Source organism: Mastigoproctus giganteus, chromosome 3 (assembly GCF_048544385.1).
Source record: "Mastigoproctus giganteus isolate SK-2022 chromosome 3, ASM4854438v1, whole genome shotgun sequence".
Classification (NCBI taxonomy): domain Eukaryota; kingdom Metazoa; phylum Arthropoda; class Arachnida; order Uropygi; family Thelyphonidae; genus Mastigoproctus; species Mastigoproctus giganteus.
Window position 1 is genome coordinate 70,008,916 of NC_143577.1, and position 25,781 is coordinate 70,034,696.

Genomic DNA, 25,781 nt, shown 5'->3' on the forward strand with positions numbered 1-25,781 from the left:
TAAATGCCCAGATTGTGGGGAAAGTTGTGTAGGGGAAACAGGGCAGCAGCTTAAGGATCATCTGGGGGAACACACGAGTGCCATAAAGACCGCAGAGTTCAATAAGTCCGCTGTTGCTGAACATTTTTGGGAAAGCCAGCACCAGGTCTCCCCAGAAAATGCTGGCATCCTTGATCGGGCGCATAGATTCTGGGACTGCAAGTGGCTTGAGAGCTTGTGGATTTGCTCATCTGACAATAATACTATGAAATAGGAGATGTGCGGCTTCACACCCTTTTTTGAGGCTATAGTGCTCTCAAAAGATGAGTGTTTCTCTTTACCCCGTTCCCGAGCTGCCTCCGGTTCTGGGGCATGTGTAGGAACTTTTGTTCATGCGCCTGATCAACCACGTGTGCCGTGAACCTGATACTTAAGGATGTGCTGCATAAGTAATAATTCTTGTTGAGAAAGGAGGCAGACGCCCCCAAAAGCTACAATTGTACAGTTTTTTAACGCTTTTAACCTTATATATTTTATCGTCCTTTAAAATTTTGTATTTTATTTTATTCACAAACAGTTATTGTAAATGGATTGTTACAGTATTCTCTGTATTGTTTGTATATATACAGTATTAAATTATTTTAACTCAACAGTTGGTGTATTAATGTAATATCGTGAATATGAACTTTCCCAACCTCAGAGGCCTTTTTGAAGATATAGTGAGTTAAATGATTTTTTAATAACTGAGAGCAAAGTGGAGGAGAAATTGTTGAAGATAAACAAAAAAAAAAAGGTACCTGGGGTGGATGGTATCTATCCAGTTATATTAAAGGAGGCAGCAAAGTAAGTAAGCAAATCCTTGGAATCAGGGGAGGTACCTATGGACTGGAGGATCAAAGAGTGACACAAGTAATTAGACCTATTAGTTTACCTTCTGTTCCGGGGAAATTAATGGAGGCACTGGTTAAAGAAGCACTACAGGATCATCTAGACCACTGGGCTTCATACTTTTTTGATTGTGCATCCTTATTTTACTTAAAAGGACTAGTGTGTACCCCTGAATAAAAAATTAAATACACACTGTATATAAATTTAATATTTATTTTTTATTTACATGGAAGTCATATCTAAAATCACATATTTTAAAAGATCACAACTAAAAAAATACAAAACAAAATTAAGTTAGTTGAAGTACAAAATGCATGTACTTGAACATGCATTATCAAATAAAGCCACGCAATCAAACAGAGCTGCATATTGAAGTATTAAAAAAAAATTATAATTTTTATTTTCAATTACGTTTTCATAATAAATATTGATTTATTGTGGATTATCTTGCGCACCCCCATTTTGGAGACCACTGATCTAGACAACACTTCGGTTATAGTTGAGACACAGCATAGGTTTCTTAAGGGAAAGTCTTGTCTGACCAGTCTGATTGGATACTATGATGTGGTCACAAAGGAACTGGATGCAGGGAATAACTTTGATATCATATACAGTGAAACTTCCCTTTAACGGACAGCCATGGGGAATGAAAATCTGTCCGTTAGAGAGAAGTGTCCGCTAACAAGAAGTCTGAGGGAGAAAAAAAAAGAAAGAAAAATCGTTAAACGTTTAATATTAAATTAAAATATATACAGATTTTGAACAATATTTTTGTAAATAATATACAATTATATACACAAGAGATAAAGAAAAATCGTTAAACGTTTAATGTAAAATTAAATTATATACAGATTTTGCACAATATTTTTGTAAATAATATACATACAATTGTGCTATGCATATTATGACTTTATCTTAAGAAAAATACATACAGTAATCAGTTATTTTCTTCTGCACCTTCTTCCGGCTGATAATTTTGTTTTCAACATTTGTTTGGAGTGAAGAAACCATCGAAAGTCCCTCAGTATCTTCTTCAGCGACGAAAAACATTTTTAAACGATTGATTTGTATGAGCACTTCTTCTATTTTCATCGGTGGTTCGTCATTAATATGTTCTTCGACAGAATGACCTTCCATTTCTTCATCCTCATGAGGAACTTCTTGAAAAATATCGATGATAATGTCGTTGATATCTAGAGCACCATCTTCTGTAGTGAGGTTCGAGTCTATATCTTTGTAGCCAGGGTCACTTGTAACTGGAGTATCGTACATTATCAATAGATGTTGAAGTTCTTGCTCTTCTTGGTGCTCCACATTGCTGTTCACAATTTCAATTTTTGCGTTTGAGAAGCTAGACTTTACAAAACAGTTCATGACAGTTTGTTTTCTAATTGCGTTTAATGAAGAGGAAATCCATTGAATCGCATCTAGGATGCTGAGTTTCTTTGCAAGGTCACTTGCAAATGTTACATCGTTCATGTTTACAATGAGATGTCTTAAAATACGTTTTCTGTAGTGAAGTTTAAAATTTTTTATTATCCCTTGATCCAAGGGCTGACACTCTGCAGATGTGTTTGGGGGCAGAAAAACGATTTGAATGTTGGACAATTCAATGTGCGGGTGAGATGCAGCATTATCCATGAAAAGAATAATTTTTCTGTTTTGACGAATCATGTTTTGGATAAAGTGACTTATCCATTTGCTGATGATATCTCGTGGCATCCACGCTTTTTTATTAGACTTCCAGTCAACATTCAAAAGATTCAACTTTATGCCCTTGAAACAACGAGGATTTTGTGGTTTTCCTATAACAAGAGGTTGTTCAAAGTCTCCCAGCATATTTGTATACAATAGTACAGTCAAGCGTTCCTTAGAAATGTTTCCGCCCTGGCACTTTTCGTTTTTTAGACTCATTGTTTTTTCAGGAAGAGCTTTAAAAAACAACCCTGTTTCATCACAGTTGTAAATATCCTTAGCTTAAAAATCATGACATAAATCTTCCAATTTGACAGTTCACTCTGTTACAACCCCAGTATCAACAGATCCACCTTCATCACTTACGGTTTTCCAAGAAATTTTATGCCGAGTTTTGAACTTGTCTAGCCATCCCGCAGAAGCTTTGAACTCATTTACTCCCATAGATTTCGCAACCTCCAAAGCCTTTTCCCTAATAATAGGCCCATTAATGGGAATTTTTTTAGCGCGTGCGCGACAAAACCACTCATACGTAACATTGTCAATTTGAAGTCCAACAGTTTTCGGGAATGATTTTTGAACCTGATCATTTCCGTGTTGCCAAAATTGTTTGAGCAGTTAATTTTTTTTTCTTTAGGATGTCGCTTACCTGCGTCTTCCCGATTTTGAATTTTGCAGCGAGATTGCGAACACTATTTTGTTTGCCGATCATACGCATTAATGAGCTCGACTTTATCTTTTAAAGTTAAATGTTTACGAGAAGACATTGTGCACTTCACACGACACTGAACAAAACTGAAAACACGAAATGCCGACCACATCCCCCCCCCCCCCCGCACACACCAAATTCATCAGAAGTTTTACACGTGCCTTAAAATTCTTGAAAAAGGGTTTAGAACTGCGACGTAAACCTTGATAAAATTCAGAGAATCGGAAATAGAAAATAAACACACGATTGAGGCAATACGTGGAAGAAACGTTCCTAGAAAAAGGGCCATGAACTCGCCTGCTGTCCGTTATGGGGAGATCAAATTAAGTGCTAATCTACACGAAACAGTGCAGATTGCCTGTCCGCGTCCGTTACAGAGAATGTCCACTAGACAGAAGCTGAAAACACGTTAAAACCAATGGAGATGAGTTGGGGAATTTGAAAATGTCCGTTGTAGAGAGATGTCCGTTAACGAGAGGTGTCCGTTAGGACAAGTTTCACTGTATCTGGTAGATTGGTACTTTCATCAACTGGTGAAATACCACCACTTTGCTTATTGGAGACTTGAAGTGGTGAAACCCATGTTTCATTTCTAGAGCAAAGTTTCCGGCTTTGCCCCCCCAAAGTTTCCGGCAGGGAATAACTTTGATATCATATATTTGGCAGGTGGTAGATGACTTTCATCAACCGGTGAAATACCACCACTTTGCTTATTGGAGACTTGAAGTGGTGAAACCCGTTTCATTTCTAGAGCAAAGTTTCCGGCTCCCCCTCCCCAAAGTTTCCGGCAGGGAATAACTTTGATATCATATATTTGGCAGGTGGTAGATGACTTTCATCAACCGGTGAAATACCACCACTTTGCTTATTGGAGACTTGAAGTGGTGAAACCCATGTTTCATTTCTAGAGCAAAGTTTCTGGCTTCCCCCCCCCAATACTTCTCCTTCAACCCATGCACGGTACTTAGTACTATAGGTTTTGATACCTTTCATGTTTAGGGTTTTCATTAAAAAAAAAAAAAAAATTTGGATCTTAGAAAGGCTTTTGATACTGTTGCACAAATTGGAGCAGTGTGACATTGGAGGCAAATTGCTGCTATGGATAAAGGGATGGTTGAGTGGGAGAAGACAGAGTGGTAATCAATGGACACTGCTCTAGTATTAGTGGAGTCTCCCATGGTTCAGTGTTGTGTCCATTGTTGTTTTCTGTATTTATTAATATTGGTGAAGGTATATCAGGCTTAATGTCTACGTTTGCAGATGATACAAAGGTTGGCAGGGTTACTAATGGCAGTATGCTACTGCAGGAGGATCTAGAAAAGTTGAGCAGATGGGCTGAGATGTGGCAACTTAAGTTTAATATTGACAAACGTAAAGTACTGCATATGGGTAGCAGTAACCCCAGAGTAACATATCAACTGTGTGGTACTACATTCAGGGTGGTAGAGAATGAAAAGGGCCTAGGGGTAATTGTGCAGTCAGATATGAAGTATTCTGAGCAGTGCAGACAGTCTGCAAGAGTAGCTCACGGTGTCTTGTCAATGATATACAAGAATATTTCTAGCAGGGATAAGGAGGTGATTATCCCCTTTAAGGCAATGGTCAGGCCACACCTTGAGTACTGTATACAGGTCTGGAGGCCTCATTTTAGGAAAGATGTAGAGCTGCTGGAACAAGTGAGAAGGGCAACAAGATTAGGGAATGGAACAAAAGGTTGCTCTTATGAAGAAAGGCTTAAGCTTTGCAAATTACAGTTTCTGGTGACTTAAGCACCTGTGAGGTGATCTGATTGAGATGTATAAGGGCTTGAATGGTTTGAGCAAGTTCATTGCTGATGGGATTCTTCCTCTTGCCTAGATTAATCGCCTGAAAGACAGTTGTAGAATAAATGTGTGGAATTTGCCTTTAGCCAGTGTGTGGTTGATTGCTGGAACAAACTTCCATCTGTCGTAGAAGTTGACAGCTAAAATAAATTCAAAGCAGAACTAGACAAACATTTGGAGCAAATGGATGGGTTAAATGAGAAGGTTTTTTTTTTTTTGCTGATGCTGTATAAGCTTGCTTTCTTGCATCATATGCTAATGCTAAATGCCAGAAGACACAATTATTACACTTAATGTTTATAAAGTAAACAAAGATGTTTTTGAGTTTGTTTTCAAGTTTTGAAAAAGCATTGCCTTTGTTCTGCAAAGCTAGTGACTTGATGCCTAAGGTGATTACATTTACTCCAGAGTTGCACTTGAAAGTCATCATTTGAGAAGAGCATATTTCATTGACTCTTGTTAAAGATCAAATAATAAAAATTGCTTAGTAACCAATAAATTTCACAATTTAAAGTCAAACTCTGTATGAAGTTAAGTCTTATTTAATTTTGATTCAGTGATCTGAAATATTTTTACTACTTTCACATTTTTACTTATGCTCAATTTCCATGAATACTTCAGTTTTCTTTTGCCATTATTGTTATTTAATGCTTGCTGTGGTTTTAATGAAGACTTCCCTGTATACAGCATTAGGATATTTATTTCCTATTTTAGAATGTGAAACTCAGAGTGATGAGCTCTCAAAAGGCTCTTATGTAACATGAGTAGAATATCACCAGTGGCAAATCTCATATAAGACTTATCCTTGTCCCTATGCCTGTCTTATGCATAGTGTAAAAATAAAATGTAATAACAAAAAGTAATTAAGCCTTTGGTGCACTGAATGCAGCACCATAGCTTTGCAGAATGCTCTGCTCCCACACTTTCTATAATGAAGTAAGAAATAACTATCAAGATAAAAAAAAAAAAAAAACCCTGAAAAGTGTCCCACAATTCCACTGCACACGTTCTAACTTTGAGCTAAGTTTAGCTACTTGAGTGTTTAAACAGTACGGATATTTTCACCATTAATTAAGAATTTAGTAATAAGGTTTGTCTTCCTGTTCAACCCCCAAAGAAAGAAATGTACTTCAATATTATTTATTAATTATGCATTTTTTTAAATTTACTTTTTCCATTTAGGTGGAGGTTGGAAAGTTGCTGAACAGTGTATTTTCACTATTACGAAGCAGTCACATAAAATTGGAAAGCAATTTTTTCTCAGTAATGTTAGCTGTTGTAGTAGTAGAAGGTTTGGGAAGATCTCTTGACCCAAATTTGGACCTCTTAGAAATAGCTAAACCTTTTCTGATTCAACCATTACCAAAACGATTTTTCTTTTTGTGACTAATAAATAGTGGACTCTATTCCTAAAATGGCTACATCTTGCTAATACCAAGTATTTAATTTGAGAATCACATTTTAATTAAAGTGAATAAAATGAGTTACTTTTACCACCATATAAATAACTTGAATACTAACCACATATTTAAACCATTATGGCAAATCACAGCAAAGTTTTTTTGTTAAGATCATTTTTGCATATCAATTCTGTCAAAAATTCTTGATATATGTAAAATAATTTTTATCAGTAACGAAGACCAAAAACATGGATATTCTTCATTATAGTACGGTGTTTGATAATTAATATTGATACATTTTAATTAAACAATAAAATTTAGTTGAAGTTGCACTGTTTCTAAGAATTGTTACTTCTGTTATATACAGGTTAATGATAAAAAATTTTCCAGCTAGTTAATGATAAAGTATACTTCTGCAATAGTTTTCCTGGTTATACACATTTTATGTTGTGTTAGTCATATGTGAAGATGTTAAATGCAGATAGGTAAAAAGTGATCTGCAATTTTTTTTGAAATTAGTAATTCATAAGAACAGTTTGCTTCAAACTTTTTAAAAACGGCCTATGGAAAAAGTTTCATCAAAAGTTCACGGTTTCCCACCCCTCTTGCTTCTTGGGGCTTCTTGTTTCTAAAGATAAAAATTAAAAGTGCCAAACGGAAAGTGATTCATCAGTGTTTTGGAGATTCAAGGAAAATCACAACAGTATTAGGGGGAACAAAAATAAATTTTAGACATATATCCAACAATTACAGAATTTCTAAGCTCAGTGTCCCTTTTTAAGTCCTTAAGACAACCACTTCACAAGGTGCATGATACAAAATTTAATTTAAATTAACTAAAGAGATCTTTGTTTTTAAATACACATACTCAAAAAATATTAACCTTTGTATTAAGACAGTCATAGACAAGAAATGCAAATAGATGCAACGAAAACTGATGTGGAGTGATGATGTGTTGCCTCGTCGAGTATAAAGACTGCATAGGCTGTTCAATTGCAGTAATCTGAAGCCAGAAAGGGGAAACCAGACTTTGAGAAAGGTCTTATTTTGGGTACATGTTTAGCAGGAGTTAAAAGTCAAGAAACAAAAGACATAACTAGTTTCTCAAAAAACATCCATTTCAAAGGATTTTAATGATTGGAAAGTGTTTTGGAGATTGTATCAGGTCTACTGCAGAGTGCAGTAGATCTGATACAAAATTCAGGTACTCCCTAGATGACCGTCCACCGGTATCAACAGACCCAGTCTGTGCCAACAGAATATTCCCTATACCATCCCCAGAAGCTGAGCTGTCTTAACAAGGCATGCAGGAACCATCACTTCATAAGGTTCTCAGTACATTCTCTGCCTATCATCAGTGCAAATCAAAGTGTATTGTGATTCGTCTGACCAGATGACGTTCTTATATGATGTTTTTCGAAAGCAAGGTGTTCTTCCACTTCTCAATGGCATAAATGTGGCAGAAAAACAGTACTTCAAGAGTGAAGCTGTTCTACTCTAAGGAGGACTGTATGGTAAAATAACACAAATGAAGCCCAGAACTGTCCTATTTCAACCCATACTGTGTGCAGGGAATTGAAGAAATTGGGCAGGTGCCTGCCTATTAGTTTCAGAGAAAAATCTGCTTGCATTGGTGCTGAGAATGTTGTGATTGGACAGCAGAACAATACAAGAACGTCATCTGGTCAGACGAAATTACGATACTTTGATTTGCACTGATGATAGGCAGAGAGTGTACTGAGAACCTTATGAAGTGATGGTTCCTGCATGCCTTTTTAAGACAGCTCAGCTTCTGGGGATGGTATGGGGAATATTCTATTGGCACAGACTGGGTCTGTTGATACCGGTGGAAGGTCTTCTAGGGAGTACATGAATTTTGTATCAGATTTTTTCTTTTTTTTTATGTGAACCCCAAACACGAGAGGTATTAGAACCTATAGTACTTATTATCGTGCTTGGGTTGGAGGTTGAGAAGACGAAAGAAGATATTTGTTGGCATTGGACTTGAACTTCTGTACATTGTAATTTTCAGGAAATACGTAAGAAGAAAGGTTGTTCCAGAAAAGAGAAGTTGAATGAATAAATGAGGAAGATGAAAAGTTGGTTCTGTGGGTTTGAAGTTCGACAGTAAATGATGTTGGCTGGTGGCGGCACGTGTTCGGATTGTTTTGAAAGAGAGAGCGGGAATTATAGAAGCCAATTCAGAAGAACAGTGCCCATGGAAGTATCTGAAGAAGAGGCATGCAGCAGAAACAGTACGTCTATGAGAAAGCGAGTGGAGAGACTCTGTTAGAGATGAATCATTAATTAACCTAACTGCCCTCTTCTGAATGGAATCAACAAGCCTGAGATAGGTTTTTGGGGCACCACCCCAGATGTGGGAACAATATTCCATGGCAGGGCGGATTTGCGATTTATACAGAGTGAGCAGCTGTTTTGAAGAAAAGTAACACCGAGAGCAAAAGAGAAAACCAAGTTTTTTAGATGCAGAGGAAGCAATATTTGTAATGTGCTTGTACCAAGAGAGATTAGAAGTCAGGGTAATCCCCAAAAGAGATATCATTTTGCCTAGAAATCGGAGTGTCACTAAAGATAAGCATAGGAGCAGAAGAATCCTTTTTGCGAGATATAAGACAAGACAGTTTTAGAAGGGTTGAAATCAACTAAGTTGTCTTTGCCCCACTGGAGATCCTGAAGATCATCATTTAAGGATTTGGCAGTGGATACTTGAGAAGTTGAAGCTGTTTGAGCAGGACAAGGTTTCTCAAACTGGAAGGTGGAATGCAATGTGCTATCCTCAGCAAAACTATGGATAGGATTTCCAGTCAATGGAAGATCATTCATATATAAGAGGAAAAGAGTGGGAGAAAGAACTGAACCTTGGGAACACCACAATTAGTGGAGAAGTTACAAATCAGAGAGCCATCTACCATCATCCGCAGTGAGCGGTCAGAGAGAAAACTGGATACCCAATTACATTCACAAAGTTATCCATGATGCACATTTACAGATTTGTAAAATCTTCAAGTATCTAAAAGATCTCAATCTGACTATAAATGTAAGCAAATCTGCTCGAATTACTTATTCCCTTCAGAAACAACCCAACCACATAGAAATAAAAATTGCAGATGTCCCAAATGTCTATGCCCACAAAGATCTTGGAGTTGTTTTTGATAAAAATCTCTCTTTTAATGCCCACTATTTATATGTTTCTCAAAAAATTCTAAAAGCAAAAAGGTTAATCAAACAAGGAACAGCAGCAATTCAAACAAAAAAAAAAAGTCATTAAGCATGTTCAGAGATTCTCTTTCCCATTCTGTCCTATCCTTCTGGAATCTGGTCTGGTGCTCCTCAAGTAACTGTCAAGAAAATTTGCCCAAAAAAATTTGGTTTTTAGATGGTTCAATAATAAGCTTCGTTTTCTCCATACAATCGCCAGGCAACAGCTTTATGAAAACATAAAAACAAAGCCTCTGCAACAGATGATCAATGACTCTGGAGTCATGCTTCTTGCAAAGTTAATTACTTCTGCATGCGATTCATCAAACTTAGCCAATATAACAGCTGCTCCCAACAGAGAAAATTCAAACCCAACCTCAAGTGGATGGAATGTTCCCTAATGCATTCCTTTACCTCCTAAACCATCGCAAATTGATTGAAAAAGGTAACTCCACTCTAAAGCCTACAAGGAGTCAGATAGCCGATAAATGAAGAGAAATAAAAACAATAGCCTGCCATCAACCCAGTAACTGCAACTGAAAGCCAAATTTGCTGTTCTGCAAAATTTTTATTAATTCATAGGTATAATTCCTATTCATTGTTAATAAGTTTATACAAAATCTGCTATGTATTCGATTATTTTATTTTATTTGCTTTGTATCGTATTATCTGCCCTTAGCCATGTGCTGTGATGGGCTTGCTGTATTTGCAATACATGAATATTTATTTATTAAAGAACAGCTGGCAAACCATAGAATGGAAGCTTATTTAGAAGACCTTTATGCCAAACACGATCAAAATGAGTAAGCCAACAAGCTTCGTAACGGTGCCATCTGGGTGGTGGTATCCGCCGAGAATAAGTAACATTAGTCTTCTCCACTGGTGAAGTTACTCATTCAAAGCTGTTCAATGCCTCGAAAACTCATTGTTTGGTTTGTATTGAGGTTTAATGGTGCATGGACTACACGGGTCATAATGTGCCAGTCAACTCATTGTGAAGGTATTCACAATATGAGATGTAATCAAATGATGTATGCATACTACCTGGGTAGTAGAAATGATGGAAGCACATTACCCATGCCTAAACAACCTTTTCTAAATAAATAATGTTTTCCATACTAATTTTTTTTTTCATTCCCAAGGATCATTGTTATGTATAGGTCTTTTTTTTTAAACCCTATAGTACTTAGTAGCGTCCATGGGTTGAAAAGATGAAAGAAGGTACTTGTTGACATTAGACTTGAACTTATGTAGATTGTAATTTTCAGGAAATATGTACGAAGGAAGGTTGTTCCAGAAGTTGAATGAATAAATAAGGAAGAAGAAAAGATGGTTCTGTGGAATTGAACCTTGACAATAAAAGGATGTTGACTAGTTGTGGCACGTGTTCGGACTGCTTTGAAAGAGAGAGCGGGAATTATAGAAACCAATTCAGAAGAAAAGTCCCTTGCAAGTAACTACAGAAAAGGCATGCAACAGAAACGTTATGAGACTGAGTGGAGAGACTGTTACAGATGAGACATTAATTAACCAAACTGCTCTTTTTTTGAATGGAATCTAGAAACCTGCGAAAGGTTTTGAGGACACCACTCCAGATGGGGGAACAATATTCCATGGTAGGCCAGATTTGCGATTTCTACATAGTAAGCAAATGTTTGAATGAAAAGTAACGCTGAGAGAAAAAGAGAAAACCCAGGTTTTTCAGATGCAGAGGAAGCAATATTTGTAATGTGCTTTATGCCAAGAGGGATTAGAAGTCAGGGTAATCCCCAAGATCTTGCCTAGAAATTGGAGTGTCATCGAAGATAACCATAGAAGCAGAAGAATCCTTTTTTGTGAGATATAAGAAAGGACTGAGTTTTAGAAGGATTGAAATCCACTAAGTTGTCGTTGCCCCACTGGAGAATTATCTGGAGATCAGCATTTAAGGAATTGGATATTCGATAAGTTGAAGCTGATTGAGCAGGGCGAGGTTTCTCAAACTGGAAAGTTGAATGCAATGTGCTATCATCAGCAAAACTATGGATAGGATTTCTGGTAAATGGAAGAATGCCATTAATATACCAGAGGAAAAGAGTGGGAGAAAGAACTGAACCTTGGGGAATTCCAGCATTAGTGGAGAAGTCAGAAGACAGTGAGCCAGGATAAGAAGCAAGTTTTCTACTCTTAGCCTGTTCAAAATCTAGTTTGGACTGATTAATAACTGCTTTACAAAGTATAAATAATACTTTATAATTTTTATTATTGCGCAATGTCGCTTATAAAAACGTAGTACTGGAAACATTTTACAATAAAAATTCAGAACTATTATACGATTTCAGAGAATATAGGCTTAGGGGTTCGTGATAAAAATATTACTTTGAAAGGGTGTTCGCAAGTCAAAAAAGGTTGGGAACCGCTGTACTAGAGGATATCATCAGATTTTTATTTATTTTATAAAAATAAAATCTGCTGCAGTAGATGGCAACATAATCACAAAACTAATTATGGCAGAATTTAGCAAAAAAATTCCTCCTCTTAATTTTTTTTTTTTTGATTGACAGCTTCTGTATGAGCTGTAACTTGGATGGTTTCATCCTTATATGGCAACATAATATGCTACACACTATTGACATGTTAAGCTCACAACTGGCACATCTTATAAATTTCACTGAGCTTTGTGTAACACTTCCTCGAACCAGCTCTGCTGTACCCTCACTGACTTTTTTTTGCCACCATCTTGGCCAGGACAGCGGTCAAGCAGGTGTCCTTTATGAATGTTCCATACTTGGCTTTTTTTAACCTATTTTTGAAATTTACACATAGCAGTGGTAGCCTACATCTTGAACCCAAGTATGCAATGTGCCTTATCAGGTAAAAATTCTGCATAATTATGCTACCATTTACTGCAGTCTGCAAATTTTCCAGTTGGTGAATAAAAACTGGAAGATAACCTCTACCACTTGGAAGTGGATTCAGATTTGTATCATGTATACCTTATTCACATAGCATTTTAGTTTTGTAAATGAGGTTTGTGGACATCCTGTAAATTCAAAGTTTTGTTGCTTCATTTATTTATTTTGATTATTATTATTATTTTTTTTTAGTTCAATTACACAATATTAGCTCGTGTCAAAATTATGTTGTGAATGTGTTCTACATTTTACACATGTGGACTGTGGGAAGTATGCAAATCTACAAGTTTGAGGTCATTTCAAATGAAGTGTCAATTTATGTATAAATTGTCTTGAAATTTTTTCAGTATGTGCTGCCATCTCATCTGTGTTTCCAACTAATAGACTTTTTCAATTTATACACAAATAGACAATTCTTCGTGAACTTTTTGTACCATTGCAGTGGCTGTTATTGTTAGTTTGTTATTTGGTTTTTAGGAGCATTAGCAACTAAGGCCATATTGCTCCAGGAATATGCGGTGGTCATTCCCTGACCTTTCCGCATCCTCCGTATTTGGTGGTGCAGTGGCTACCCTACCAGGGGCTCCATTTTAAATAGTTTTTTAAGTTTACACAACAGCAAATGTGTAAATGAATTTTCACATAACACCGCAGCATGAAAATAACTTTGACAATCAGATGAGGACATCGCACCTGTTGGCCATTCTTGGCTGATTTCAGCTCACAAAAGCTAAAAATTTCTGGAATCCAGCTCCAAAAATTGAAATTGAATTAGGTGTTACATAAATAAACATAGAGAATATTACAGGTATTAAAAAAAGGGGGGGGGAGGTTAAATCCTAGTTTTGTTTTTGATAATTTTACTTTATTTAGTATTAGCATCAGTAAAGGCACATGATGCAAGAAAGCAAGCTTATATAGAGCAGCCAAAAAAAAAAAAAAAAACACATTTCACCCATCCACTCGATCCAAATGTTTGTCTAGTTATGCCTTCAATCTGTTTAAGCTATCAACTTCCAGAATGACAAATGGAAGTTTGTTCCACAAATCAACCACCTGCTGGCTAAAGGAAAACTTCTGCACATCTATCCTATAATTGTCTTTCCTCAATTTGAATTTATGCCCTCTCAGGCGATTATTCTAAGCAACAGGAAGAATCCCATCAACATTGAGCATTCTCAAACCATTCATGGCTTTATACACCTCAATCAGATCACCTCGCAGGTGCCTAGTCTCCAGACACTAATTTGCAAAACTTAAGCCTTTCTTTGTAAGAGCAATCCTTTGTTCCAGTCACTAACCATATTGCCCTCCTCTGTACTTGTTCCAGCAGTTCTACATCCTTCTTAAAATGAGGCCTCCAGACCTGTAATACAGTACTCAAGGTGTGGCCTGACCACTGCCTTATACAAGGGGATAATCACCTCCTTATCTCTGCTAAATTCCTGTATATCATTGACAAGACACCATGAGCTACTCTTGCAGACTGTCTGCACTACTCAGAAACCTTCATATCTGCTTGCACAATTGCCCCCAAGTCCTTTTCATTCTCTACCACTGTCAGTGTAGTACCACACAGTTGATATGTTACTCTGGGGTTACTGCTTCTCATATGCAGTACTTTACATTTGTGAATGTTAAACTTCATTTGCTACCTCTCAGTCCATCTGCTAAAATTTCTAGATCCTGTTGCAGCAGCATACTGTCATTAACAACCCTGCTGACCTTCGTATCGTCTGCAAACATTGGACATGAAGCCTGATATATCATCATCAATATCATTAATAAATACAGAAAACAACAATGGACCCAACACTGACCCTGGGGGACTCCACTAATAACATTAGTTCACGAAGAGCCACACTATCTTCTCCCACTCAACCATCCTTTTATCCATAACATCAATTTGCCTCCAATGCCACACTACTCCAATTTCAGCAGCAGTCTTCCATGTGCAACAGTATCAAAAGCCTTTCTAAGATCCAACTATATGATATCAAAATTATTCTTTGCATCTAGTTCCTTTGTGACCACATCATAGTATCCAATCAAATTGGTCAGACAAGGCTTCCATTTAACAATCCCATGCTGTGTCCAAGATATAACTGAAGTCTTGTCTAGATGATCCTGCAGTGCTTCCTTAACCAGTGCCTCCATTAGTTTCCCTTGAACAGAAGTTAAACTAACAGGTCTGTAATTATTTGGGTCACCCTTTGATCCTCCTTTGTGAATTGGGGTCACATTTGCACATCTCTAGTCCATGGGTATCTCCCCTGAGTCCAAGGATGCTCTTATAATTATGGCTAAGGGTTTCCTTACTTCCTTTGCTGCCTCCTTTAATATAACTGGATAGATTCCATCCACCCCAGGTGCCTTTCTTATGTTTAGCTTCAATAATTTCTTCTCCACTTTGCTCTCAGTTATTACAAAATCATCTAGTTCACTGCCAGAGTTTAATTCCCCTCCCTGAATAACTCCTCATGTGCAAATGTAGATGCAAAATACTCATTTAGTTTGTTAACTACCTGAGCAGGATCATCAACAGTTGAACCATCAATATCAAGTGAACCAATCCGATTCAACCCCTTCCTTCCAGAGTTTACATAAGAAAAAAAAAACTCTTTATTGTTTTTCTTTGCACCCTTTGCCAAAGATTTCTTGTAATCTGCCTTTGCCTGCCTGATCGCCTTTGTGACTTGGTTACAGACCAACTTATATCTATCATAAGCTTCCGTGTCACCTGTTAATTTATATCTATCCCATGCATTTTTCTTCTCTGCCATGCCTCATTAGTTCATCTGACATCCATTTAGCTCTAAACTTCAACAATATTTCTTAGTTGGTATGAAAAGCCTAGTAGCTTCCAAGATTAATTCTTTGAATGCTTCCCATTTTGAATTTGTTGTTGGTAACATCATCAGTTGGTTCCACCGTAGAGAATTTAAATACTGTCTCAAATCACCCTAATGAAAGCAAAAACCCTTCCCTCTATCCCTGATGGTAGTTACCTCTGAGTAAATCCCACTTCACACTGTGATCACTGCCACCTAGTGGTTTCTTTATCTGCAGATTCTTAATGCATGAAGAATCACTACTGATAATCAGATCAGGAGTATTACTCCCTCTAGTTGCCTCCCGAACATGCTGCTGTAGAAAAAAAAGAATCATCCAATAAATCCACAAAAGCTTTGCTAGTGTGTGAGTGACCAATCCACAAATTCCAGTCAATATTTGGGAAATTAAAATCTCCCATTATAACACACTCTGATTTACTGGCCCACTATTTCTCTGTACAGTTGTATATTATACTCATCAGAGTGATTAGCTTATAACACACTCCTACTCTCAAATTTGCTTTCCAGTTCTTGTCACACCAAACTGACTCGACACTGCATTGTCCAGCCATGTTGACTGGGTGTAATTTCTTGGATTTTATGTGTTTCTTAATTAATAGCATAATCCCTCCTCCCTTCCTATCCTTCCTGTACACATTGTACTCCCCAAATTCCATTTCTGCATTCCTTATATCTGTGTGACACCATGTCTCTGATATCCCAACAATATCTTCCTTTGATGTTTTGGCCAACACCTCAAATTCATCAAATTATTTACCAAACTTGGTAATGTATACTTGTATTGGTTCAATGTATACTTGCATTGGTGTACACGCAATTGGTCTACCCTAACACAACCCATGTATTTATTTGTTCTGCAATGACTCCCAGCAGTCTCTGAAATCCCCTGCACCTTGTTTTCCAGGCTGCTGCTCATTCCAATAGAAGCAATGCAAGAATCACTTCCGGCTCTGCCTGCAGCTACTATTAATCTTTTAGTCTGTCAATTCCCTCAATCTAGCAGGTTTTCAACCCACCTAACACTGCTTTGATATCATCAGCAAATATTCTTGCACCCTTTCTATTTAAGTGTATCCCATCCCTGTAGAACCAGTCTCTCCTGTTAACAAGCACAGACCAGGCTGAGAAAAATTCTACCCCTTGAGCCTTGCACAGCCTGTCCAGCGCCAAATTGATCGACAAGGCTCTCATCATGTACTCTCTCCTATCGGGTCTGGGCAGAATTGCAGACACTTTCAAATTCAACCCTAATTCATGCCTTTTTTTCAACATTGATCTGTACTTGTTAAGTAATAATGCCAGTCTCTTACTCTTAATATCAGTGCCAAAGTGTACAACAATATCACCTTTTGTTCCCTTAAAAGATGATATCTGCTCTACATCATCAACTTTTGTCCCTGGCAGACATACCCCGGTCCTGTTCTACCTATCCTTTTTGCACATATGTTCCACGTTTCCCTGACATAGATTCACAGACAACAACTAGTTCCTGTGGGACCAGCGCATTCTGCCTTGGGGATTGCTTTTGTGTTGCGTGATGTTCAAGTGCAAGCTCTGGCATTGATGTGGGCAGCTGCAAGCTTGATGGGCCCCTCAATTTAAATCCTTCGAGGGCATCCACCCTATCCTTCAAACTCTCATATAGGCCCATAACAATGCTGAGTTGGCACCTGATTTCCTCACACTCCTTACATTGTGCACACAAAACAACATTCCCCTTATCAATATTATGTACTGTTCCTGATTGCTTCACAAACATCAAACAAGCAGTACATTTCAAAAGGCTGATTCAGAGGACAACAGTCCCCCCTCAGTTCTCCCCTGAGCCACAGCATTCCCATTAGCTTCAGCCTTTTGCTTTGCTGCTCTGAGTCATGATTTTGATTAAATTCTAAATAAAATTTCAATTTCAATACAAAAATATAATGCAGTCATAACACTATACATATTTCAGTATCAAATATTATCTCCGAGTTATGTTATATGGTTTTGATATCTACAATCAAGTTATATGTATTAATTTATAATGTTACATTTATAAAATCTAAGTGACGTGTATCTTTAGTTAAAAAAAGTACAATTTAATTGACAATGAAATTTAATATGAATAATAAATTTTACTGATTAATTGATAATACAGTCGATTCCGGTTATTTGGGACACATCGGGACTTAGTGCATTTTGGCCTGATTAAGCGGCTGCCCCAATTATCCAAAGTTTTCACGTAAATAGTTAAAAATACAATGCCCCCCCACCTTTACAATTGGTTCACTGTACAATCAAATCACGTTACGATGGAGTCACCATTGTAAAGTACTTTTCACTATACGATGTGTAATAAGCGCCGGTCATTGTGATCACGTTTGTGAATTGAATTTTATTTCAATTAAACAGCGATTCTAATTAGCGAAAACAGGAGGAATATTATCCACAGGCCATAAAAGTAAAGATATATTAAGTACAAATTTACCCTTTATTACCTTACCAATTAAAAAATTAAATGATACGTGAAATTCGGAAGAATATACATGATAATCGGAAGAATTAATACGTACTGTCATATGTACATACTAACTAAACTAGTTGACATTTCTGTTCACTGTCATTTGTGGGTGGGGGTTAAAATTTAAAACAGTAAAAAGATAAGCAATCAATAACAAAGAACACGGCACACACAAATTGCAAGTAACACGATACGCACAGGTGAGAACGGAGTAACGAATTATGAAGCTTTAAAAATAGGAATGAAGAGAAGATTCTGAAAATTATTTTTTTATATGATTGAAGATTCCATAGAAGTGTAAACACATTTTACCATAATAACCCACAGAATTCCAGCTGTCGGTATTATCGCAAATTCAATAAGATCGAGTTTACTATCAGTTTATGATAGATTTCACTAACACAAAAGCCCAATAAACAAGTGACTGCTAATTGTTTTTATTGTTTTATGGTTGTGACCTCCAGAAATCCGACCGAACTACATGGTCCGGTCTGAGACAATCGTAGGGTAATCTTCAGTGCTGCGGTCTCCTGCCCTGATTAAACGGCATTTTATCCCAATTAAGCGAAGTAAACCCTGGCTATTTTCTCGATTGGGTTCTGTTTTTTAAGATTTGCCCCAAATAAACGGTTGCCCCGATTAACCAGTGGTCCAAATAACCAGAATTCACTGTACTATACTAAGCTAACAGATTTCTAATACAGTGTTACGTGTTTCACTATCTAGTTTTATATGAAACCTTACACTATCTAGTTCGGGATATACATTGTATCGTATAACAATGGCGGGAAGTTATGAATGGTAAATCTACGGACACTAAGTATTGATTAACTTTAAAAATTGCTATCTAAATTCAAAATAAACCAAAGGGGCTTGCCTAGGTCTATAAGCTACTTATAGACAAAATAATTTAATATAACAATTAAAGTCAATAAAATGGCTAAATATGAACAAATATAAAAAATGATGAACAATCAAGCCAAAATTAATATTTAAAAGCATTTTAAGGTACAAGGTTTTTCATTTTTACAAAACTTAAATTTCATGAACTCACTTGTGAAAGGGTTAAATCAACCAATCTTTAAACATAACTATATTGCACAATATAAAATTACCCGAAAGAGAAAAAAATAATATACTGCACCAGTAACGATGGTGCATTCAAAACACACACACACCCCCACACACTGCCAAATGCAGATTATTTTTTTTCACCTAATATAAACACTAAATTATACTGGCATCACTATACTTAGTCAGCTAGGTACCATGCTGATATAAATGTGTTTACAACATTACATGAGAACATACATCTGGACATTAATAAATTTGTAAGGTATGTAACAGGAGGGAGAACTATCTATGCAATTGAAAAATAACACATTTGAATGAAAACCAAAGAAAGCTGAAATTCACAAGACATGCTTCATTAATGGAAAACTTCCAACTAAATTGGAAGGCAGAGCTGTTTTGTAATTTATTAAGTTTGGAATTGCCTTGCCATTTTTGCCAACTTAAAAATTCTGATGAGACATTTCTTTTTTTTTTCTTTTTTTTTTTTTAAATTGTACTGTACACTTCAAGCACTAGTTTAATAAGGACCACCTCAGAAATAATAAAATAATGGACACTGCAATTGTGTTGATCTACCAAAAAAAAAAAAAAAAAAATCACTTTTCAAGCAACATTTGAAAGCTATTAAATATGAAATCCTTTGAGAAATATGTTAAAATGTGATATTGTTCATAACATTACGCAATGCATCACATAAAGAAGTAAAACTTTAATGGTATATTATAGTCAAGTTAACTTAATATCCATACGGTAATATGGATATTAAGTTAAGTCAGTTCAAGAACACTATTTTTCACTTTGTTTCCATATAAATAACTTATGATTTAATGACAAATCTAAATTACAGACTTCTTACAAGACAGCATGAATTCATTTATAACTTTTTAAAGTACAATGGAGATAATTTAGAGTTCACCTACTCATACATTTGCAGAAAAATCAGGTAGAAAGTATTTATATATTTAATGCATATGAGAATTATGCAAAAAATGTTTCAGTTCATTATCAGAGTGGTGTGTACAGTGGTATAATTATCAGCTTACAAAAACTTGCAGGACCCCAAAAATATACAATTTAAAACTCTTAAGAGATTTGTGGGGGGGGGGGGAAGGCAAGTTATGCCTCTGAGTATATGATGGCACTGATATTGGGGTTAGCATTAGCATTAGTAGAGGCATATGATGCAAGAAAGCAAGCTTATTCAGCATCAGCCAAAAAAAAAAAAAAAACCACTACTCCCATTTCACCCCTCCATTCGTTCGAAATACCTGTCCAGCTGAGCCTTAAATTTGTTTAGGCTATCAACTTCAACAACAAGCGATGGAAGTCTATTCCACAAACCAACTGCCCGCTGGCTAAAGGCAAATTTCTGCACATCTATCCGACATCCGTCCTTCCTCAATTTGAATTTATGCCCTCTCAGGTGATTATTCTGAGCAAGAGGAAGAATCCCATCGGTATTGAGCATGCTCAAGCCATTCAAAGCCTTATACACCTCTATTAGATCACCTCGGCGATGCCTAGTCTCCAGGCTCTGTAATTTGCAAAACTTAAGCCTTTCTTCGTAAGAGCAACCCTTTGTTCCATTCACTAATCTTGTTGCCCTTCTCTGTACTCGTTCCAACAGCTCTACATCCTTCTTAAAATGAGGCCTCCAGACCTGTATACAGTACTCAAGGTGTGGCCTGACCAATGCCTTATACAAGGGAATAATCACATCCCTGTCCCTGCTAGAAAAATTCCTGTATATCATTGACAAGACACCATGAGCTACTCTTGCAGCTCGTCTGCACTGCTCAGAGAACTTCATATCTGCCTGCACAATTACCCCCAGGTCCTTTTCATTCTCTACCACTGTCAGCGTAGTACCACAGAGTTGATACGTTGATCTGGGGTTACTGTTTCCCATATGTAGTACTTTACATTTGTCAATGTTAAACTTCATTTGCCACCTCTCAGCCCATCTGCTCAACCTTTCCAGATCCTGTTGCAGCAGCATAGTATCAGTAGTGTCCTTAACAACCCTGCCAACCTTTGTATCGTCTGCAAACTTGGACATTAAGCCTGATACACCATCATCAATATCATTTATAAATACAGAAAACAACAATGGACCCAACACTGAACCCTGAGGAACTCCACTAATAACATTAGTCCACGTTGAGCAGTGTCCATTGATTACCACACTCTGTCTTCTGCCACTCAACCATCCCTTTATCCATAGCAGCAATTTGCCTCGAATGCCACACTTCTCCAATTTGTGCAGCAGTCTTCCATGCGCAACAGTATCAAAAGCCTTTCTAAGATCCAAATATATAATATCAAAGTTATTCCCTGCATCCAGTTCTTTTGTGACTACATCATAGTATCCAATCAAATTGGTCAGACAAGACCTGCCCTTAACAAACCCATGCTGTGTCTGAGCTATAACTGAATTCTTGTCCAGATGATCCTGCAGTGCTTCTTTAACCAGTGCCTCCATTAATTTTCCTGGAACCGAAGTTAAACTAACAGGTCTATAATTACTTGTGTCAGCCTTTGATCCTCCTTTGTGAATTGGGGTTACATTTGCACATCTCCAGTCCATGGGTAGCTCCCCTGAGTCCAAAGAAGCTCTCATAATTATGGCTAGGGGTTTGCTTACTTCCTTTGCTGCCTCCTTTAATATAACTAGATAGATCCCATCCACCCCGGGTGCCTTTTTTATGTTTATCCTCAACAATTTCTCCTCCACTTTCCTCTCAGTTATTAGAAAATCATCTAGCTCACTGCCAATGTTTACTTCACCTACGACATTCTCCTTCCTGAATAACTCCTCATGTGTGAATGTAGATGCAAAATACTCGTTTAGATTGTTAGCCACCTGAGCTGGATCCTCAACTGTTGAACCATCAACATCCAGTGGACCAATCTGATTCATCCCTTTCCTTCTTGAGTTCAAATAGGTAAAGAACTCTTTTCTGTTTTTCTTTGCATCCTTTGCCAAGGATTTCTCATAATCTGCCTTTGCCTGCCTAATCTCCTTTGTGACTTGGTTACAGACCAACTTATATCTATCATAGGCTTCCACGGCACCCATTAATTTGTATGTATCCCATGCATTTTTCTTCTCTGCCATATGTATCATTAGTTCATCTGACAACCATTTAGGCCTGAACCTTGAACAATATTTCTTGATTGGTATGTAAAGCCTGGTAGCTTCCAAGATTAGTTCCTTGAATGCTTCCCATTTTGAATTTGCTGTTGGTAACATCATCAGTTGGTCCCACTGTATAGAATTTAAATACTGTCTCAGACCATCATAGTCGCCTTTACGAAAGCAAAAACCCTTCCCTTTACCTCTGATGGTAGTTACCTCCTTGAGTAAATCCCACTTCAGCACACTGTGATCACTGCCACCCAGTGGTTCCTTTATCTGCAGATTCCTAATGCATGAAGAATCACTACTGATAATCAGATCAAAAGTATTACTCCCTCTAGTTGCCTCCCGAACATGCTGGTGTAGAAAACAATCATCCAATAAATCCACAAAAGCCTTGCTAGTGTGTGAGTGACCAACCCACAAATTCCAGTCAATATCTGGGAAATTAAAATCCCCCATTATAAGACTCTCTGATTTACTGGCCCATTCTATTTCCCTGTACAGTATCTTATTATACTCATCAGAGTCATTAGGCCTATAGCACACTCCTACTCTCAATTTTGATTTACCTATGCTTATGTCACACCAAACTGACTCGACACTGCCCTGTCCATCGATGTCGACTGGCTTCACTTCCTTGGATTTTATGTGTTTTTTAACTAATAGCATAACCCCTCCTCCCTTCCTATCCTGTCTGTCCTTTCTGTAGACGTTGTACTCCCCAAATTCCAGTTCTGCATTCCTTATATCTGTGTGACACCACATCTCTGATATCCCAACAATATCTGCCTTTGATGTTTTGAGTAATACCTCAAATTCATCAAATTTATTTACTAAACTCCTAGCATTGGTGTACACGCAAGTATACATGCACCTGTTTCTATTCTTAGCTACCCTAACACAACCCATGTGTTTACTTGTACCGCAATGACTTCCAGCAGTCTCTGAAATATCCTGCATCTTGTTTTTCAGGCTTCTGCTCATTCCAATAGAAGCAGTGCAAGAATCTCTTTCACCTCTGCCAGTGGCTACTGTTAATCCATTAGTCTTTGTCTCCCCCCAAGCTAGCAGTTTTCCGACCCGCCTAACACTGCCTCGATAGCATCAGCAAATATTCTTGCACCCTTTCTATTTAAGTGTATCCCATCCCTGTAGAAGCAATCTCTCCTGTTAACAAGTACATTCCAGGCTGAAAAAAATTCTACCCCTTGAGCCTTGCACAATCTTTCCAGGGCCGAATTGATTGACAAGGCTCTCATCATATACTCCCTCCTATCGTGTCTGGGCAGAATTGCAGACACTTTCAAATTCAACCCTACTTCACGGCTTTTTTTCAACAGTGACCTGTACTTGTTAAGTAATTCCGCTGGTCTCCTACTCTTAATATCATTAGTTAGGATAACCATAGGCAGATTGCTGTGCCAAGATTAGGCAGAAATTGCCTGATATTGCCTTTGTGACCCACAAAATACGCCAACCCGAAGAACCAAATTTTCATTTTTCAATGGTAGCATTACGGCAAAGTGTACTTCTATAGAAAGTTTCAAAGACAAGGAATGGGGGGGGGGTCCCATTGGCAAATGAGTTGGGTGATATGACCCACGGTAGCTGAAAGACCAGCATTTTTTGCATAAAAAATGACAACCTTCAGAAATACACACAGTCAGCAAGCTATCATGACAAAGGGCAAAAAGTGAATGGTAACTATCATTTACAGAACAAATCTTATTGGGCTTGATTCCATAATACATTTCTGTATAAATCATTAAGACAAAGCTCTTTTCAAAAAAAGAAAAGAATGGTGAAAGTTTAAGTCCATATCATACTACTTTAGGCAAGTGCAAAAGATACTTTCTGATTCATTTGGGGATTGTCTTTTGTTGAGATTTTGGATGTGAGAATTAAATAGAAATTCCTGAGTTGGCACTGATGTGGGCATAACTGCCTGAATTATGGCAGTCATTAGCACCTGCTAATGAGCCAGTCTCACTATCAGTAGTGAACATGATTCATTCAGATCACATGGCCATAGAATTAAGTATAAATATGATCCTTGCTTTGTAGATATTTAAATTTTCATAAAGTTTGCTGGTATGAAATATACAATCAGATATGTATATTCTGCCAACTTATAGAAATAAGAAGCTGGAAATTTAATGCCTTTTGATTTTGGTCTCTTCTGCCTTTAATCAGAAGAGACCAAAATCACAAAATGTACCTTTTAATGAGAAATGTAGTACAACGCTTCAGTCACCACAAATTTTCAGGTTGTATTAATTATATGAATGGAGAAACTGAGAAATAATCTGAAATATAATTTAATCACTACTAATTGCTTAGAGTATTTAGGGCTGATACAATTAAATCTATATCAGGAAATTATTAATATTATTATTATTTTTCAAAGCTGCAAAAAAGATTTAGTGAGTTTTCCAATGGATTATAGTCTCGCCTATATAGTCTCTCTTCCTCTTCTCCAGGAAAGAATAAATCAGGTTATCATATATTGTATACAAATCATTGCCATTAAATATTGTTGTTAATACATCCATTAACAAGTATACTACCATTGAAAAATGTATGATTTAATGATCAACTTGTGGGGCATAAGATGGCAAAGAACACTTTGAAAACAATACTAACAGAAACTAACAATGTTTGATACCAGACACATTTGGAGAAAATAACACTAACAGAAAAAGAAAGCAATCTTGAGACAAGTTACATGTTTCCAAAAATATTTTTAAAGGAAAACATAAACGGTATATACTGAGCACAATATTGGTATTTTCTGTGTTAAAGTTTATGGGTTTGAAGTAACACTGAAAAATAAAAAACACATTTTGCATATTAAAAAAATTAAATTTGTAAGAAAAGTAAACATGTAAATCCATAAAATATCAAAGGAGGTATGTGAATACCAAACGAGATGGCAAGCATGCTTATGCAGTACTAACCAGGCAAATTTCCTCAGTGCCACTGGGATTAAAACTGCACCAAATATCTTGCAAATAAAATTTAAAAATGTTAAACAATTATTATCCTATTATTTATGTTCCATAAAAAGCTGTGAGAGTAAATTATCCCAATTTGTTTGTCTGCAAAATCAAAATGGGGGGGGGGGGAGATTCTTTATTCAAATATAAAAATGTATAGAACAGGGGTGGCCAACCTATGGTGCATGCATCAAACATGGCGCTTTGGAAGATTACAAGTGGTGCATTTCATCATAAAATTTCTCAACCCAAAACCCATATTGCCGATTCTTTGTTTCTATTTCCTTTCATTTTAGGTCCTTCCGCATACGGCTTAAGACACTCACCACCTTCTTTCCACTTACATGTACATAAACGTGTCAATTCCCTCAATTTAGCAAAAGAAATAAATTAAATAGTCTCCAAAAAAATGCATTTCTGAATTTTGACTGTAAGTGATCTATGGCTATGAAAATATATCGGGCACCTAGTCGTCCATTCTTTTGTACGGCCGTTGCCTCTGGCACCCGACTCTATGCACAAGTGGGAAAATAAATGCAGTACGTGACTTTTTCAGGGGAGTGAGAATATACAAATAGATCCTTTGTCGGAAGTCTTTCAAGTT

The 25,781-nt window shown here is 36.9% G+C and overlaps 2 protein-coding genes across 2 annotated transcripts in view; one reads left to right on the forward strand and one right to left on the reverse strand.

Annotated features, from left to right (window-relative positions):
- Positions 1 to 6,609, forward strand: part of LOC150088067 (putative aarF domain-containing protein kinase 2) — a 105,686-nt gene extending 99,077 nt beyond the window's left edge. The window contains exon 9 of the mRNA XM_090369320.1: positions 6,277 to 6,609. Within this exon, the coding sequence (XP_090225446.1) occupies positions 6,277 to 6,480 (204 nt within the window). The 3' untranslated portion in view covers positions 6,481 to 6,609. The remainder of the gene's footprint in view (positions 1 to 6,276) is intronic.
- Positions 1 to 25,781, reverse strand: part of Spase22-23 (Signal peptidase complex subunit Spase22-23) — an 85,673-nt gene that overhangs the window by 8,600 nt on the left and 51,292 nt on the right. The window lies entirely within an intron of this gene.